We start from the raw sequence: 18,802 nt of genomic DNA, 5'->3' as shown, positions 1-18,802 counted from the left end.
CTCCCCAGCCCCCTACCCGCCTCCCCAGCCCCCTACCCCTCACGGCCCCGCCCCTGGCTCCTTCCCGCCTCTACGTCGTCCTCACCCTCCACGGCCCCGCCCCCACATCGCCCCCACCCCTCGCTCCTGCCCGCTTCTGCAGCGCCCCCACCCTCCACAGCCCTGCCCCCGCATCGCCCCACCCTCCACAGTCCTGCTCCCGCATCGCCCCCAACCCTCCACAGCCCTCTCCCTGGCCCCTGCCCGCCTCTACGTCGTCCTCACTCTCCACGGCCCCGCCCCCGCACAGCCCCCCGCCCCTCACGGCCCCGCCCACCCCGCCTTGCTCGCTAGCCCTCACGGCTCCAAGCCCGCCCTTCACGGCCCCGCCTCCGGCCCCTTCCCGCCTCTACAACGCCCCCGCCCCTCACAGCCCCACAGCCCATTGCCCCTAGCCCCTCACGGCCCGCCTCAGCATCGCCCCCCGCCCCTCACGGCCCCGCCCACCCCGCCTTGCTCGCCAGCCCTCACGGCTCCGAGCCCGCCCTTCACGGCCCCGCCTCCGGCCCCTTCCCGCCTCTACAACGCCCCCGCCCCTCACAGCCCCACAGCCCATCGCCCCCCGCCCCTCACGGCCCCGCCCACCCCGCCTTGCTCACCACCCCTCACGGCCCCGAGCCCGCCCTTCACGGCCCCGCCTCCGGCCCCTTCCCGCCTCTACAACGCCCCCGCCCCTCACAGCCCCACAGCCCATTGCCCCTAGCCCCTCACGGCCCGCCTCAGCATCGCCCCCCGCCCCTCACGGCCCCGCCCACCCCGCCTTGCTCACCACCCCTCACGGCCCCGAGCCCGCCCTTCACGGCCCCGCCTCCGGCCCCTTCCCGCCTCTGCAAAGCCCCCGCTCCTCACAGCCCCTCACGGCCCCGCCTCCGCATCGCCCCGCCCCTCACGGCCCCGCCTCCGCATCGCCCCCGCCCCCCACGGCCCCGCCCCCGCATCGCCCCCACAATGCTCGAGCCGGGGCCCGGCCCGCCGCCACAGAGACCCGGACCGAGCGTCGTGCCCGGACCCGCAAGACGCCGCTCGTGCGGCTCCGCCCCGCCTGGGCAGCAGTCAGCCCCGCCCCCCGCACCGCCCGCGTCCCTCCACCTGCGTTAGACGCAAAAGGCCTGCGCCACACGTTTGCGTCATCGGGCGCCGCCCGCGTGGGCGTGGCCACGGGGGTCACCAGCACCCGGCGCGCAGCGATCATGGTCCCTGCGGCCGCCGGCCCTCCGGAGGTGGTTCGCGCGGCGCAAAAGGACGACTACTATCGCGGCGGGCTGCGGAGCGCGGCGGGCGGCGCCCTGCACAGCTTGGCGGGTGAGGCCCGGGCACTGGTGCGCGCTTCCGGGCAGCGGGAGTCCGGGGCTGGGGGCGAAGGTAGTGGGGACGCTCGGACGCCAGGCTCGGGTTGCGGACTCACGGCTGGGGGTTCTGGGCAGGGAGAGGGGCGAGCGGAAGAAACGGGGGGCACGTTTATTTTGGCACGTCTTGTGTGGAACAACGTTCTCGGTGCTTCACAAACACCACCCGTTCCGTTCTCAAAACGTCGTTCCCAGGCGGGACTCTGTCGGTGTATTCCTTTTTACAGAGGGAAACTGGGGTTCCACAGACCTCTCTGGTAGCTTATCTGAGGTCACAACCAGCAACGCGAGGGGCTGGGATTTGATGCCGGACGGCAGGCTCGGCTTGGGTTCTTAGTCACCATGCTACACTGCCTGTCCTTCTGGCCCTTCTGGGCTCGAGAACAGTTACCCAGGTGGGTCCTAGAGGGCCGGGTGGCCGCAGGTGGGGAGGTTCTCAGGAGACTCAGCGGCCCAGACGACGCAGGAGACTTGGGGCCGGGTACACAGCTGGGAGACCCGGACAAGAAGGGGTGTGGCTTAGGACAGATTCAGCCCTGGGGAGGGGTGGCTGGGCCTTGGCGGCAGGAGGAGCGGGAAGCGTTGGTCCTGAACTTTGCCACCTCGCCCCCGCCGCCTCTTCTCTCAGGTGCGAAGAGGTGGCTGCAGTGCAGGAGAGAGATCGAGCTGCTGTCGGACATAGCCTACTTCGGCCTCACCACGCTTGCAGGTAACAGCCCGGGTGGGACCTTGAGACCAAGGGGCCCGCAACACACCAAGCCCAGGGACAGGGGTGGGGGAGCTGCCCGCAGAGTGAGAAGCGCCTGGAGGTGCTTCCTAGTGTCCCTGGCCCAGATGCAGTCTCAGGGAAGGAGGGGACCCTGACCCCTCCCCTGCAGGAGACGCCAGGCCCCAAGCCCCAGCTGGAGCCTCTCAGAGTTCTGAGGTCACATCTGTGCCGTTCTCTCATCCTTTGTTCCTGGGGACTTTTGTCCTGGACTTTGCCCAAGGGACCGTTGGGACTGTTTGTGACTGAGTTCCGTGGCTGGACAGGGGTCCCAGCGCTGAGCCCTGTCACAGAGCAAGGGCAGCAGGGCCCCAGTGCGGCACCTTTCGAGGAAAAGTAGGGACCTGATAGAGAGCAAGATCCGGCAGAGAGAAAGAAAGGGACGGCAGGGCCCGGCCTCAGTCTTCTCATGTGCGTCACCCCCCTCCCCCAACCCCGGCAGGCTACCAGACCCTCGGGGAGGAGTATGTTGGCATCATCCAGGTGGACCCGTCCCAGAGCCGAGTGCCCTCGAGGTTGCGCCGTGGCGTGCTGGTCGCGCTGCACACCGTCCTGCCCTACCTGCTGGACCGGGCCTCCACGCACCTGGAGCACGAGCTGCAGGCGGACGCCGCCGGCGCCAGGCCCTCGCAGGGCAGCCCGGCGGCCGCCGACAGGCGCGGCCGGCCGGGAGCGAGGCTCTGGGTGCAGCGGCACGTGGCCGCGCTGACCGAGCAGCAGAAGAGGGTGCTCCTGCGGGCCGTGCTGGTGCTCAGGCAGGGCCTCGCCTGCCTCCAGCGGCTCCATGTTGCCTGGTTCTATATCCACGGTGCCTTCCACCACCTGGCCAAGAGGCTCACGGGAATCACTTACGTAAGTAGCAGGTGCCGTCCGTGCTTGCCCCATGCCGGACCGATCGTGTCTCGGCTTCTGTTGGGGAACGGCCACGGGGCCCTCTACCGAAAAGCGAGGCTCTTGTCACGTCACGTTTGCCAAAAGATCCTGGAAGTACGGTCTCCAGGAACCCTGGGGTAGGCCACACCTCTCCTCCGAAGGTAGCGTTTGGGAGCCGCTCCGCTGTTTACTGAGAGCCCGCCCGAGGCGCCAGCCCCTTCCCAGCTGCCCCGGTGGAGGCGCACGTGTAGGGACACCTGTTGCCTCCGGGATCTTCCCCGATCCTAGCCTTCTGGTCAGCTCCACCTCGCATCCTGTTTCTTATGATGCGTTCGCTTCAAGATTCACCGGGAGAGTCTCGCCTCAGGGCCCTGACTGCCCGCTTCCTCGCCTCGCTCGGCAGCACTCTCCCGGGTGCCTGCCTCTCTCCTCTCCAGTCTCAGCCCTCCGTGCCCACTCACAAGGGCTGACGGCTCGCCGCCGTCGGCGTTACCTAGGGTGTGTGCCGAGCTGCCGTGGCGAAGGGCCCGGAGACACGGGCTCAACCCCGACCGAGGCCTTTTGCTCTCCTGGGGCCCTGGGGGACTGCTGCCGAGTCTCCTCTGCCTGGGTGCAGGGGGCCTGGCTTGGGGACTCCCAGCTGAGGGGAGGGGGACCAGAAGTGGAGGGCAGCCGACTTTCTCTTCAGGGCTGTGGCTGCAAGTTGCCCCCATCCCTAGCTGCAGCGTCACCGGGGGGCAGGTGTCTCGCTGAAAGCGGGAGCTTCTCCGTGTATGTGACACACCAGCTGGTTAGCGGTACCTGCCCGGGTGCTGCTTCCCTGCCCCGCGGGTGTTCTCAGGCTTCTCTGCCAATGCCTTGTCTCTCTGCAGTGTGGGTCCCCGGATGTATCCCTTCACCCCCCAAATCCTCACCTGCAGCTAGAGTGACTGCAGACTTGGGAGCCCTGCAGCCGTCTCCCCTGCTCAGCACTCAGTCCCGCTGGGAGTGAGGCGCTGAGCTGTCCAGCAGCGTCTCCCGCCCGGTACTCAGCCCCTGCAAGGCACCCCTGCCCTCCTGACTCAGCCGAGAGCCCCCCCCCCGCCCCACCACATTGTGCCAGGAGGGTAGGGTGTGGCCTCATCCGGTGGAGCACTCTACTGCCAGGGGGTGTCCTGGCCCCCATGCTGCTTGGCGCTCTGTGCCAACCGATCACATGACTGTCCCTTCTGGCCCTTGACAGCTTCGCGTGCGCTCCCCACCTGCAGAGGACACAAAGGCTCGTGAAAGCTACAGGCTGCTGGGGTTCATCTCCCTGCTGCACCTGGCCTTGTCCGTGGGCCTGCAGCTCTACGGCTTTCGGCAGAGGCAGCGCGCGCGGCGGGAGTGGAAGCTACATCGCGGCCTGTCTCATCGCAGGTGCGTGGGTCTCGGCTCGCGTGAGTCCCTGGGGCAGGGCCGTGGCCTGAGCGTCCCCGTGCTGGGCACTGCCGTGGCTCAGGGCAAGCACTGCAAGGACCCCGGGGGTTAAATTACGGTCTCTCCCTGCCACACCCCCAGGAGCCACGTGGAAGAGAAAGCCATTTCCAGAAACTCCCTGTGTACTCTGTGCCTGGAGGAGCGCCGACACTCAACAGCCACACCCTGCGGCCACCTGTTCTGCTGGGAGTGCATCACCCAGTGGTGTGACACCAAGGTGGGTGTGCCTTGGGTCCCTAGCTGTGATTCTGGAAGCGGGCTCCAGGAGCAGGTGCCTGGGCCTGCCCAGGTGGCCGCCCAGGAATCCGGGAGGAAGCCTGTCCCAGAAACCTTCTCTCACGGAGGGTGGACGGGTGCGTGTCTTTTTAAAGCTCCCAGATGAGCCGGACACAGGCCGTGCCTAGAGTCAGGGCTGTGGCTGTGCAGCTGGAGGCGTTGCTGGGGCAGCAGCCGGGCCGCGAGGGCCAGTCCCTAGAGGCCTCCCCGATGGGGCCCCTTGGAAGCCTCTGCTTGCCTGCACACATGGGGCCCTCCCCGGCCGGGTACACGGCCGCCGCGACCACCCACGTGGGCACTCCCAGCACACACAGCTGCCTACGCCAGTCTCCGAGACCGCAGGGTGGCGGGTCTACCAGGCCAGGTGACCAGAGCAGGGAATGCTACACCCTCTTCCCTCCATGCGGACTCCAGGGAGAGCTCGGGTTCGTGGGCCCCCACGGCCTCGGGCGGGGGGGGGGGGGGGGGGCGGGGGCGCAGGTGAGGTAGATAAACAAGGGGTAGGACGTGCAGTTTAAACGCCTCGTCCTCTTTCTTACCTGAGGACACCTGCCTCCACACACTGGCCAAGGGGCACTGTTCATAGAGCCTGTGCGTGGGGCTCACGGTGGCCGTGGCCTCAGAGCCTGGGTGGAGCAGACTCAGAACCAGCACCTGTGAAGTGTCCCCACTGTGTGGGTCCCACTGGTTGTGCCATAGCCTCCACGTTGGGGCCCCTGCTTCCATTCGAGGGATTCCCCCGGGACACAGGCGCTGCCTCTGTAAGGGCCGCCCCGGGCAGCAACACCTAGTGGGAGGTCAGCTGACCTTCCCAGGGAGGAGGGAATCCGACCTGTCCTTGGGGGTGGGGCCACGAGGACTGAGCTGGACAGGACATGCTCGTTCATTCCCGGAACCGCGGATACTGCTGCCCTTGCGACACAGCCCTCTGTGGCAGCCAGGCCCGGTCACCGTGTGGACAGGCTGACCGTCTCCTTGGCCCGGTCAGTGTCCCCAGCTCCACTACCCCAGGGTTAAGGCCTTCCCTTCAGGTTTGTGACTACTGAGAAAAGTGGGGTTTTTTAATCGTCTTAATTTGAAGTTAACAGAGACGTGCACAGCCCACGGGTCACTGCAAGAGGCTGCTGTGGGAGGGCCTGTGGCGGTCTCGTAGGGACCCTGGGGGCCTGTGGCGGGGGCTGCGCCGGCCACGCCCGTGTGACCCTTCTCCTTCCCCCTGTAGACGGAGTGCCCTCTCTGCAGGGAGAAGTTCCCTCCCCAGAAGCTCGTCTACCTGCGGCACTATCGCTAACCTGACCAAGGGCGGAGGAGCCCACGAGTCTTTCTTCACGTTGGGAGAATCCTGATCCGTTCCCAAGGTCAACTTGCACAGAAATCACAAAATTCTCGAGTTTCACTTCACGTCACATAAGCAACGCTGCCAGCAGCTCCAGCAGCAGAGGCCGGACCTGCCGGCGAAACGGCCGGCCCGGGGCCTTCGGGCGGGAAGGAGGCTGGGGCTCCCCATTCCGTGGACCCCCGAGCCCCCGGCGCCGGCGGCAAGCAGCGGAGCCCCCCTGGGGGGCCGGCCGCACCACAGCCAGGCCGCTTCTGGTCTCCCTCCCTTCCCCAGACCGTTCACGTGCCGACGGCAGCTCTGTAGGAGGCACGTGGTCAGGGTTTGGCCCGAAGGGGCAAGTGTGGCCAAGAGCAGAGAACGCGGCTCAACAGTCACCGAGCCGCCAGCCCCGAAGACCCAAATCCTTGCCCTGGTCACCAGAGGCAGGCTGCCGGTGGCTCAGGCACACCGTTCACGGGAGTAGAGAGACTCCGAGGGGCTGTACCTCCACCTGAGAAGGTCAGCACGTGCCTTTTAACACACACGCGTTTGTTTCCCATCTTAGAAAACGAAGTCTGCATCTCGGCTGAGGTCTGCCCGGAGTTCCGGGTGCACAGCCAGCCTGCCCGAGAGGTTCTCTCTCTTTTTTTTTTTTTTTTTTTAACGTTTTTTTATTTATTTTTGAGACAGAGACAGAGCGTGAACGGGGGAGGGGCAGAGAGAGAGGGAGACACAGAATCGGAAGCAGGCTCCAGGCTCTGAGCCGTCAGCCCAGAGCCGGACGTGGGGCTCGAACTCACAGACCGCGAGATCGTGACCTGAGCTGAAGTCGGACGCTTCACCGACTGCGCCACCCAGGCGCCCCGTTCTCTGCTTTTTTAACACCTAACCCACCGCCGCTCTCAGAGCTCCGTCTCCCCGAGGCCTGGGCAGGCCGGCTGCGCACACCAGGTCACCGCTGTCTAGCCTTTTGGTTACTTTTAGGTCTTTAAAAGTATTTAGTTTCTGCCAGAGACAGGACTTTGCCACAAGCTTCTTTAGGAGACCAGCTCCACAGAAGCGTAGGAAAGTTCAGGCTGTTAAGGGTGAACTGAAAATCAGATTCATAAAGGGTAAGAACCTGTGGTCATGATGTCGCATTCCCTGTCGCGTCGTGGGCTTATGAGAGAGGCCTATGCAGAGAGTTCCGGAATCTGATGGACTGGACACGGTTGTTCGGGAATACACGGCTCCTCGGCTGACAGAGCTCACCGCCTGAGACAGGCCCCATGACCCTGCCAGACAGAAGCCGACCTCCGGATGGAGAGAAGCCCGAGAGAGGCTCCACGGTTTGAGGCCCATTACCTACGCTCTGACCGAGCGCAAACAATTTCCCGTCACATCTGTGGCCTGAGCATTTGCTAGGAAAACAGGATGAAGAATGAAAGTGTCTGGAGTTTGAGCATCTCCAGAGCTACAGTGTCGCCTCAGAAGTATGGATTGAGAACATCATTTAAATACCAAGATTAAAATACCCAACGACATACACAAAAGGTCTGAATCGGGCCCTTCAAAGCAAGAGGAGCTCAATTTCAGATCTGCACAAATTGGCAAAAGAAAAGCCAGACAATAAACATTCAGTGCCTAAACCCCTAAGACGGATGGGACACTGGTCAGTCAGAGCTGCGCGCCTGCCCCCCGCCCCCCGAAGGGCAGGAGGAAGCCCCCGTGTCTGCACCTCAACACCCACCCCCACCCTCGGGGCCACCCCACTCACCCCTGCGGAGGCCGTGCGCCTCCCAGCCGGGTTTGCTCAACACTGGTGAGCTGTAGTGTTCCAGATAAAGACTCCACAAGAAAGGGGACACTGTCTTTAATAAAGTTGGAATTAAAAAGTCACTTAGTAAAATGTTTACGAGTATTTGTTTTTATCACATCAAAAAAGTTGACATGCGGGTCAGAGTTCTGTTTTCCTGTAGAAAGTGAGAAGCCATGTGTTAAAACCCACAAACTGGTCTGCTCTTACCAGTTGTTTCTATAAAGGGGCCGCTGCATGAGATCAACTTTAAATTAATCAAAAACAAACAACTCTTCAGGTATCAAAGAAATGTGTCAAAATAATTCCAAACAATTAAAATATAATATATATATTTATAATTCCAGGCCCTCAAAAGCAATCATGGTAGTTAAGAACAGAGTTTTGAGTCATTATGATAGAGACCAACTTGAAACATCTCTCGTGAGATGAAATTGGGAAACTGGCATTAGAACCCCAGAGTTACTTGAAAATCACCTTTCGAATGTTCCTCCAAAGCGCAGGAATCAGGTTAGCATCATCATCCAGCTGGGCGACGTGGCCATGGCGTCCAGGGGTGCGGGGGGCAGCTGGGGCGAAACCTGGCTCCTTCCGTGCAGGTGCGTTCCAGGACCACACGACAACTGAGACCACCCGCCCCACCCCTCACCCCACCCGACAGTCCTCCCAGCCTGCAGTTTCCTAGAATTCCATCCATTTGAACGCTTGAACGTCACTGAAAAATAAATCAATGCAATTTGGTTTAAATGTCAGTTTCTTCAAGAACCTGATGTTTCAGTTACAAATAATTGAAGCTCCTTTTTAAAAAGAAAATTCGACTCCCTCGAAATCAACTACTTTATGTGAAGGAAGAAGGCATTGTTACAATGGCGCAGAACCGTCCTCAGACTCTGATGGGTCCAGCTGAGCGCCTAGCTGGCAAACGTCTTGCCCGCGTCTTCCTTCCCCTTGTACGTCCTCTTGCCGTGCGTGAACGGGATGTACCGGTACTTTATCATGTGCTGGGGACAAACAGATGCATTTTACAATGGCTTCGTTCGTGGTGAGTGTTTTCTCCACATCTGAATCTTGCTCTTCTCTACGCACGGGGCAACGAAACCGGCATTCCAAAAAGCTTCTGGTCCCCTCCCCACCAGCGACCCAGCAAAACCCTCCAGGGCCCGCGGGGTCGGCTGAGCTCCTTGGAAATCCCAAGAGTGGGGGGAAAGGTTTTAAAACCCCTTACATGCAGGAAGGGCTAGGGCTGGGCCGGGGCCCCGGGATGGGAGGTGCCTGGACCCTGCTGATACCCAGGGGGGAGGCGGACAAGCCGCCCTGGGATCTGTTTGAGGGTGACGTCAGCATGACACACGGCTACTGTGGTGGGCCCCGGGCTCTGAGCCCCCAGGACGATGGGCCGGTGAGGACGTCACAGCAGAACTGAGGGCCTTTCCCACCTGGCCCCCAAAGAGCCGTCTGCTTAACGGCCGGACTGTGGGACAGATTTGAGTTGGCCACCTTGATGAGAAGGGGCTGTGCCCTGTCCCTGCTGCAAACCTGTACGAAGCTTCATGACGCTCCGAGTACAGAGAAGATCCAAGCGGGCTCTCCGCTCAGCACTTCCCAGTGCCGCAGCGCCCGCGTGCTCACCTTAATTTGCCTCTTCATGGTGATGCAGAAAAGCATGATGAAGTACATCACCAGGATGGGCCAGAACACCGGGACATTGAAAGCCTCAAAGAAGGTACAGGCCATGGCCACGAGGATGCCCTTGGTCGCCGCGTGCCTTAAAGCAGGGGAGGAGGTCAGTGCCACCCGGAGCCACGGCAGCATCCCCACTTGGGGCAGCAGTGGCCTGGCATGCACCGCGCTTCCTCAGTCCCTTGAGAGTCCCGTCTTCTTCCGAAATCACAAAGGGTGTGAAACACTACCGCTCGTGCCAAAAGCTCGAGGACAACTCGGGGGCCTCGTGTCTGCCGCGTGGAATGAGCCCCACCCGGGGCCACGCATCGCTGAGGGGATCCCGGCGGCTCCCTCCAGCTCAGGGCCCGGCCCACGGACTCAGGGCCCTACTGAAACCCCTCCCTGGCTCTCCCTCAGCGGCAGGACAAAGGCAGACTTCCCTGGGGGGGCTGCAGGGCCATCCCACCCACGACCTGCTCCCTCCCCAGGCAGTGCCCTGGCTCCGGCACGCCCCGCGCCCCCATCCAGCGCGTGGATGCCTGCAGAGGGCCCGCCCCGTCCCTCACACACATCAGGGACGCAAAGTAAAGGTGTGGCAGTTTGTTCCCTTCGGGTTTTTGCTCCTAATGCTGTAGGAGTCACCTGTCCACGTGTCACACTCCTCCTTGTACAACAGCACACAGACATCACCGCCTCCGGGAGGTCCCATCCCAGCCCGGTCCCGAGCACAGCACTCCCGGGGACAACAGACGTCCCCAAGGCCGCACCTGCCCTGGAGGGGCCCAGCCCTGCTGCCGTGTGTGGGGTGGCACCCCTCCCTCCTGAGCTCCACGTCTGCAACGTACCCGGGACCCTCTACCCCGAAGCAGCTTCTCTTGCGCTCGTTTCAAGGAGTACTGGTGTTACCTGGCAACCAGGAGAAGCCCCCCGGCACCGGGCTGTCCCACAGAGGCTTCTGTGACCTGCCCCGTGCCCCGCCAAGCACAGCACTCACTAGGAATCAATGCCCAAAGCACACAATGAAACTCGTCTCTTTAAGAAGCCGCTGCCGGCCCACTGGAACCAGAACCTCTGTTCTTGGTCTCGTCACACTGAGGACAAGCCTTTCTTAACTACCCTAAGGAATCACTCACCAAAACTTAAACTCCGGAAGCCTTCGAATAAAGGGCCGGAACTCCTCATTCTGTTTGGTTGGTAACGAAGGGCCGTCATCTGAAAGGCAGAATGTCAGCGAAATGGAGCATGGGTCTTCTCCATCTGTCTCCACCTGCGTTTATGAGTTTGTCCCCACAGCTTCTGAATGAGCAGGCCCACCGGGTGAGGCACAGATTTAGGTTGCTTAACCAAACACAACACAGAATCTTCACCGATCGAGAAATCAACTCACCGTGGGGCCCCTGGCTGGTTCAGTCAGCGGAGCGTCCGACTCTCTTTCGGCTCAGGTCATGATCCCAGGATGATCCCAGAATCGTGGGATCGAGCCCCACGTTGGGCTCTGTGCTGAGCGTGCAGCCTGCTTGAGATTCTCTCTTTCTGCCCCTCCCCCACTCAGGCACGCGTGCACACGTACTCTCTCTCCCCCACAAAAAAAAAAAAAAAAAAGCAGGAGAGGGGTGGGAGGGAGGGAGGGACGAGGGGGGAGGGAGAGATAGAGATACAGAGAATCTTAAGTAGGGTCTGTGCTCAGCACAGAGCCTGACGAAGGGCTTGATCCCACAACCCTAGGATCATGACCTGAGCTGATATCGAGAGTTGAACGCTCAACCGACCGAGCCACCAGGGTGCCCCTAGAATTTCTTTTTAGGACAAACTCTTGCACATCTTAAATAGTCACATAAATGCCATGGCGCACGCCAGTGGTCAGGCACGCACCAGCCGAGCTCACACAGGAGACGCATGAAGCTGGGTCCGCTCAAGAGTCCCACTCAGGATGGCTGCCCTCCACGCGGAGCCCAAGCAGTCAGGCCGCCCCACCCTCCCTGCCCAGCTACACACGAGGAAACTGGGGCCTACAGAGGAGATCTCTCGATCACCTAATTCCCCCAAATGACAGCAAACGAAGTGCTGTTTCCTTTACCATTTTCATTAAACAGCCCATAGGAAAAAACCACAGGCTTCTGGTCACGGAGTGAACATTCTGGAGAAAACGTCTAGCACTCAGGAAGCATCACAAGGAGGGTCACGTGAGCGGGCAGCTGCATCTGAGTTTTTACAACAGTGGTGACGGACGTGCTGGCAGAGTGCCCCCCGCCCCCGGCCGGCCAGTCAGGTGTGGGCTTGGCTCCCCAAGCTGGCCCGGGGATGGCCAGGAGCAGCGTGAGACGAGAACTTTTCAACCCATCATCCTGGATAATCAGAGAGTGCTGCCCTCAACGGGCCATCAGCGGTCAAGACCCCGGTGGCCTCTGCCGGTCACAGCAAGCTGCCCATGAAGACTTCTGGTTTCCCAGGAAGGGGGCCGACTCATCGAGTGTAGACAGGGCTCACACGGGCTGGCCGTCAGGCAAGAGTGCCAGCCCTGCCCCACGCGCTCCACCACAGGGCCTCGGACGAGTCCCACAACCCTGCGTGCCTCCCTTCCCTGGTCTATAGATCAGAGGGACACGAGGACCTGCCCCACGCATTTACAGAGGTTTAAGGACTCATTCTACACACAAATTTGTCATCACCAAGGTTCTACGTACATTTTAAACACCAAGAGGACAGTCTCAGAAGTTCAGGTTTCAAATGAGGCGACTGTGAAGTACACACAATCACAACCCTCCCGAACAAACAGAGCCAAGCGGACAATCTCCACTCTACCTGAGTCTTCCATCAGGGAAGGATCCACTTTCGGAGAAAGAAAAGCTATGAAAAGGTTGAGGTGGTAGATCCCCAAGGCGTAGGTCACGATGTACCAGCCCTGCAAGAGAAGGAGGCATGGTCAATGGCATGCCCCAACACCGCCCCTGGACCCCATCGCGGCCTACCATGCCGTGAACTCCTGACCTCAGGTGAACCGAACTTCGGAGTATTCACAACTGACGTACAGGAGGAGGGGCAGCTTTTGTGGCAACAGGCGACAAAGAGGCACAGTGGACGCCCACCATGGCAGTTGACCTCAAATGACTTTGTGAGCGTGACCGTGGACAAGCCACGGCCCAAACAGAGAACTTCTCCAAGGGTCGAGCTGGATGCACGTGACACCCGAAGCCAGCAGCTCCCCATCAGGAGCACAGACGAAAAGGAGGATTTTCGCGAAGCCGCACGCCTGAGCTGTGCCACAGCCCCCGGTAGGTACGGACCAGGCACCGAATGGCGCCAGCGTGCACGCCCCGACGGCCACCTGAACCAGAGTCCAGGATCTGAGCCGTCGCTCAGGACGTGCCGGCCATCGGCCCTCCCGGTAGGCCCCTCACGCCACCATCACCACACACTGGTCACAAGTGTTAATAACCTTCGCCCGGAAAAATCCAGAACCGGAAAATCCGGAAGTCGAGAATGAGGTTCAGGGAAGGTCGTGGAGCCAAACCCTCCTCGGGACGTGCAAACAAACGGAAGCACGCGAACCTGTGCCAGGTTTACCCAACGGCACCAAGACCCACGGTGCTACCGACTCTAAAAGCCTAAACAACTTGCACACAAGCAAAAACTCCTCCGCCTTCCTATTTTTCAAGTCCGGAAACCACGGACTAGACGTGGAAAGCCGACGGTCTCCTGCCGGCGTGCCTTCCTGAGAGCGACGCCACAGCAGGTGCGAACTCGGGTCTAGAAGACAGTACGGTGAGTCTGCGTGAGGTGCGCCCCCGTCCCGCCAGCACCCCGAAACCAAGGTCTCCGGGTCACTCTGTCCGTTACAGAATGAACCAAGTTCCCATTCAAACGACAAACCTAGAAACAACCGCAGTAAATCTGACATCAGCCTCAGAGCAGCTGTGCAGTCCTGCTACGGGGAACCACAGAACGGCCCCCACGGCGCCCACGGCCCCACGCGGAGCCAGCGTCAGGCTCGCATACAGGAAACGTGCACAGGCAACAGTATCCGGGAACAAAGGCTACACTCAGTTCAAGGGAGAATTTGCCACAGCAGTGGACACGTCGTAGAGCCCAGGACACAAGCGTGTTGACCGGTGGGCCCATGTCCTCCTACGTCCTGGAAACATCCGCGACGGAGGCATTTGCTTTAAAGGAGGAAACGCCTTTCCAGCTACAGAGGAGAAAAGACTGTGGACGAGGCCTTCGACCTTCCTTCCTCCAGATGTAACGGGACATCAGATACCCCGCACCCGAGGCCTACAGAGAATTCGCACCCAGGAACAGGTGGGCACTGGAGAACACAGACGCGGCACAGGGGACGTCTGGGGACATCACCCGAGCTGAAGAAAGGTCCTTCAAACCCACTTCCGGTCACTAGGTCTCAGACTCAACAACCCTCTCTCTCTCCTCGGCCTCCTGAAAGGGAACTTGAGAGAAACAGCTAAGCCCTCAGGATGCTCAGGGCATGAGGTGGCTGATCCAGAAGGTTCTTCCGTCACCCCGGGGTCTCTCGTGCCAGGAGTCCCAAGGCAGGGTCAGAGGGTCCACTGTGCCAGGACCGGTGGAGTTTCACCGGCCCCGGGAGGATGTCAAGATTATCCTGGGAACTCTAGCCGCAGGGTATGACAAACTTAGGGTGAGCTGCAGACGACCCAATTTTAAAACACAGTCACCGCAATTTTTCTTCCATCTAGTCCTTACCTGAAAAATGACTTCTCAGAGGCCACGTCCTTCGCCATGAAACCTCCTCCTCCAGAGACAGAAGGAAAACCGACACCCCGCCCCGAGACCACGTCTGGGCAGCGCGCGGCCGGCCACACCCACCTGCAGCAGGTAGACTCGGATCATGTACACGAAGCTCAGGCCCAGCGTCACCACCCATCGCACGGCCGTGTAAGGCGTGGACTTGTCCAGCCAGGACTGATAGATCTAGAAAGACAAGAGTGCACATGCACCGCACAGACCCCACGATGCCTGCTGCGAGGCAGCCACGCTTCCTGTAAGCGTTGGCTGCCGGCTTTTAAGTTACCGGCACGAAGCAGTGACTACGATTGACCCCAACCGGCAACCACTCCCGAAACAGGCCCAGCCCTTGAGCAAAAACACGACAGAACACTCGCTCTTAGCAGACGGTCCCACGGCATCAGCCTGAGCCGTCGTTTTGAGGACACCTGACCTCACCCCAAGGGCACTGGGGGCGTGTATGCCTTACAGGGGTCCCGAAGCCCCCACCTCCCCCTGCCCCGAGCTGGCCTCAGCCCTGCCCAGCAGCCCCAGGCAGACCCTGCCTCAGCCCAGTCAGCCACAGCCTGACCCCTGGCGGGGTGGAGCTCACATACAGTGGGCACCAAGCGGTGACGTTTCCGGAAGGATTCCTTGGTTCTACCCATACACGCATGTGTGCAAGCACGTGTAATTAGTAGACGTATGTGCACTGTCTAATTTTCACTCTCAAATTAACTTTAACCTGCAAGCTTTTAATTTTCTATGAAAAATGTCAATCACTCATAAAAGTAAAAGGACCGTCACCCGGCTTCAGTAATTATGAAGTTTCCCAAATGCTTTTTAATTTTAAAACCAGATATGCTTTTCATTCTGAGTCAAAACATCAGTACGTGCAATTGTTCACCGAATCAGACCTCTGAACCCAGTGTGTGTGTGTGTGTGTGTGTCTGTCTCCAGGCACCGCTGACCGCAGCAGGCCTCAGCCCACAGCTACAGCCTGAAAATCAAGTACAGAGCTGGGTGAGGGGGCCTGAGAGCCCCCCGGCCAAGTGGACGGGGAGGTGGGCGGCCAGGAGACAGGACGGTAAGGGCACAGCCACGCCACCCAGGAGCTAAGAAGTGTTTTCGTATTTGTAAAAGCTGTTGGGGAAAAGCAAAGAAAACAGGTGAGTGGCAGAGAGCATATGCGGCCCCCAGGCCTAAACCTCTGCGTGGCCCTTCACGGAAGCACAGAAGACACGAGCACGCTGGCAGCACGGGGAAGGCGCGAAGGGAGGCTGGGGACAGGTCCGCCGCCCTCTTCCTGGGCGCGCCAGCGGCCAGCACGCTCCCAGTCGGCAGGAATCCCATCCGGCCCACTCAACTACCCGCTCCAACTACAGAGAAACCAACCTGCCCGAGTCTTGTGAAGAATCTGTACACCACAGAAGGTTTCCCATGGACAGAATCTCCCACGCTGTCACCTTCAGACATCCTGTACCTGAGAAACACACAAAAGACTTCAAATTAAAAAAGCACTCGAGGATTTCGTCACTTTACCCCACTTTCATCGATACTACCAAGCACATTTTCTGTCTTGACTGTTCCTTTCTTCTGGGTGTCTTTACCACGGGCTGTCCACGGGACAGACGCAACCAAGAGGCCCTGGCGGAGAGCCAGCCCGGCACGTGACATGCAGAGCAGCACCGGGGACTTTTGTTCCCGGTCACGTCACCTGGACCGCACTCCTCCCGCTGGCCCCCAGGAGCAGCCCTCGCCGACCGTCAAGTCCTGTGGACACAGCTTCCCTGGGGCCGCTGCACCCACGCCTCCCTCCTCTGCTCTATTCCCAGGGTTCCCCTCGGCATCCCCTCTTCTCCAGGCGTGCCCTGCTCTCCACCCAGGCTGCTCCCCAGGGCACCGGCGGCCGGCTGTGCACGGCCTGGGCCTCCACTCCGTGAACAGGGAAATGCCACACAATTCCCAGGGAGGGAGCCCACGGCCTGCACCCCGGATCCTCATCTGTAAGCAGAAGGGATCCTACCCGCTCCTGCCTATTTCCACATGCCGTGCCGTCACGGGTTCCGTGAGGAATTAGCCGATGAGAACCCAGACAGCCACCCGAAGCAGCTTTATCGCTCCTATCTCACTGAGGAGGATCGAGTCTCAAACAGTTTAAGCCACTGACCCAAGGTCAGGAGCAGCTCTGCCCGACCTCGGCTTCTCCATCTGAGCACGCCGCTGCCCGAACCAGAGGTCCCAGGTGCTGATGAAGACACCAGGCCCGGGCTCGGCGCTGCCCCCCGAACCTGTGCGCGGCACCCTCCCAAACGAGTCTGCGTTAAAGCTAACTGTGATTCCATGACACTAGGTCCTGGAGCGGACGTAAGGACAGGTAGAGGGCCAAAAGTGTCACGGAAGAAACGCCCTGTGCCCTCACGGGAGACACAGAAAGTGCAGTCGCACAACTGAACCCAGCAGAAAGGTAGCCCCAGGCCTGCCTCTTCAGGGGGTGCGTTTGTACGTTCTGAGAGAGAGTCCCCCACGGCTGGCCTCCCTGCGTAGGCCAAAGCCAGGCCAGCAGAAAGCCACATCAGTAACGTTCCTGTCCTATGGATCCTCGTGAGTGTTCCCTTCTTCCACGTTTCTACGACCAAAGTGTCCACCGTCAAAACGTCCACCTGAACTGCGGCAGAAGAGCCGCGTTGGAGAGGACGCGCTCCTGCCTGCAAGAGGGATGTGCAGAACCCCTTCCAACACACGTTAGCGAACTTCTGACCGCCTGGCCAGCAACACAGACAGCGTCACGTGACTCCCTGTGGCTCGATGAAAGTCACCGCCACAGTAACATTAAGGAAGTGAACTCTTAGCAGTTCTGTCACCTTCTGGCGGTAGGACCTGAGCGACACCTCATTCCGATGTGTGAAAGGGGGCGACAGCACCTTGGCCCCTGTCTCCAAGGCTTCTCGCCCAGGAGTTACCAGTCAGCTGCATGGGCCCCCAGGGCCTGGCAGAAGGAGCCTCCCTCAGACGTGCCAGCCCTGTCTCTGGGATAGGGCCACCCTAACCCAGTTCCTCTGTCTGTGAGCCTCTTCCCCTGCTCAGGCTGAAGGCCACCTCTTCAGAGAGGCCCTCCGGTCAACAATCTCTAGTCACTCATATCACCTGGTTTTTATTCTGCGTGACAACCATTTTCTGATTTTCCTCACTTCTCGTTTTCTTATTAGAATACGGGGGGCTTCTTCGGGGGGAACCTTGTCTGGACCACTGCTGGGCCCTGTCACCTAAAAGGGCCAGTTCTGTAGCGCTTAGTACTGTTTTGTGCTCAGTCAGAAGGAAAACAAAGCAAAAAGCACTTTAACAAAACCCTTCCAAAGAGGGTCCTGCCTGAAACTGCACACAACTGTCTCTGTGCCCAGTTCTGGGGCCCTTCCCTGCCCCAGAGCCCGCACTCCTCAAACAGCAAGCATGGCCCTTACAGGATTGCATCCTGCCGGGGGGGGGGGGGGGGGGGGACGACACACTTCGCCCTCCTCCCTTATTCCTCCTAGGTCCAAGACGTGAGAGTTTCACCTGCAACCTCTGGGGCCGTTCCCTCCGCTGAAATGCCCTTCCAGACGTCACCTACTCATTCTCAGCAAAACCGCATTCCCCGGCCAGCGCTCCTCCCGCCCCTGGGCGTGCCCATCTTGGACGTCCGCACCTGGCCCTAACCACAGTGCACCTGGCCGGGGTCACCTCCCGCGCTCAGCAGGATCTGGGTCTCAACCGCCGAGGGCTCTGTTCACCCACGGGGGATTCGATCCCGCAGGCCCACGAACTGACAGCCCAACCCCGCTGAGAGGAGCGAGCTTCGGGAAAACTTCCAGGGCTCACAGGCCGCTCTCCTCTCGGGACTCGAGGGAGCGCCCCGAAGAACGTTCACCGGCGAGGGCGGCTGTGGGCTGCGCGATCCCCGGCGCGGGAGCACCGACGGGTGGAAAGTCAGCTTGGAGAACTTCGACTTTTGCGGCCGTAATTTGCAATATTTCCAGATATCACCTTGGGCAACCTAACTCTTCGTTCCGACGCTTTCCTACCCACCCCCTACAGACAAGCCCCAGTGTCGAGCGAGGACCCGAGGAGGAAGGGCGGACGTCCCCGCTCGAGCCGGGGGTGGGCAGCCCACCCCGCCCAGGCCGCGCCCGCGGGCGGGGGCGGGAGGCGGTCACTGCGCGCCCCCGGAGCCGGGCCCCAGCCCCCGCCCGGCCTAGCACGCCGCCGCGCCCGCACGGCCCCCGCCCCGTGCCTGGCCCAGCCCGCCCGGACTCCCCCCGCCCGTCGGCACCTCGCCGCTCCCTGCGGTCGAGCGCGGTCTCCGAGGGCCGCGGGAAGGAGGACGCGGGCAGGCGGCCGCGCCGGCGCTTCGCACGGTCCGGGAAGGGACAGCCGAGCACTTCCGCTCTGTCCTGTGCGGCACCGCCTCCGGAGCCTCCAAGATGGCCGCCGGGGCGGAGCCGAGAGCCTCCAACCATTTCCGCTTCCGGCGCGGGCGCCAAGGCCGTTGGCGG

The 18,802-nt window shown here is 61.0% G+C and overlaps 2 protein-coding genes across 4 annotated transcripts; one reads left to right on the top strand and one right to left on the bottom strand.

Moving 5' to 3' along the window:
* The first annotated feature begins 1,162 nt into the window (after nucleotides 1–1,162).
* Nucleotides 1,163–6,720, top strand: PEX10 (peroxisomal biogenesis factor 10). Its single transcript, XM_045475345.1, has 6 exons — nucleotides 1,163–1,341; nucleotides 2,014–2,094; nucleotides 2,594–3,003; nucleotides 4,247–4,422; nucleotides 4,564–4,699; nucleotides 5,981–6,720. Exons 1-6 carry the CDS (start codon nucleotides 1,230–1,232, stop codon nucleotides 6,047–6,049), a joined length of 984 nt encoding a protein of 327 aa, XP_045331301.1. The 5' UTR covers nucleotides 1,163–1,229; the 3' UTR covers nucleotides 6,050–6,720.
* Nucleotides 6,721–7,912: 1,192 nt separating this feature from the next.
* Nucleotides 7,913–18,789, bottom strand: RER1 (retention in endoplasmic reticulum sorting receptor 1). 3 transcript variants are annotated; one of them, XM_045475346.1, is made up of 7 exons: nucleotides 18,580–18,789; nucleotides 15,666–15,753; nucleotides 14,373–14,477; nucleotides 12,336–12,435; nucleotides 10,667–10,745; nucleotides 9,501–9,636; nucleotides 7,913–8,872 (listed from the first exon to the last, which is right to left on the bottom strand). In XM_045475346.1, the coding sequence occupies exons 2-7, from the start codon at nucleotides 15,744–15,746 to the stop codon at nucleotides 8,783–8,785; spliced, it is 591 nt and encodes a 196-aa protein (XP_045331302.1). In that variant the 5' UTR covers nucleotides 15,747–15,753; nucleotides 18,580–18,789; the 3' UTR covers nucleotides 7,913–8,782. The 3 variants fall into 3 exon arrangements, with proteins under 3 accessions (XP_045331302.1, XP_045331303.1, XP_045331304.1); XM_045475347.1 differs by lacking the exon at nucleotides 14,373–14,477 and having other exon boundaries at nucleotides 18,580–18,739; XM_045475348.1 differs by lacking the exons at nucleotides 14,373–14,477; nucleotides 18,580–18,789 and adding an exon at nucleotides 17,956–18,343.
* Between the last annotated feature and the right edge of the window lie 13 nt (nucleotides 18,790–18,802).

The sequence above is a fragment of the Leopardus geoffroyi genome, chromosome C1 (genome assembly GCF_018350155.1).
Source record: "Leopardus geoffroyi isolate Oge1 chromosome C1, O.geoffroyi_Oge1_pat1.0, whole genome shotgun sequence".
In the NCBI taxonomy this organism is placed as follows: Eukaryota; Metazoa; Chordata; class Mammalia; order Carnivora; family Felidae; genus Leopardus; species Leopardus geoffroyi.
The sequence above is the reverse complement of the archived record's forward strand: the minus strand, read 5'-3'. Positions and strand labels throughout refer to the sequence as shown.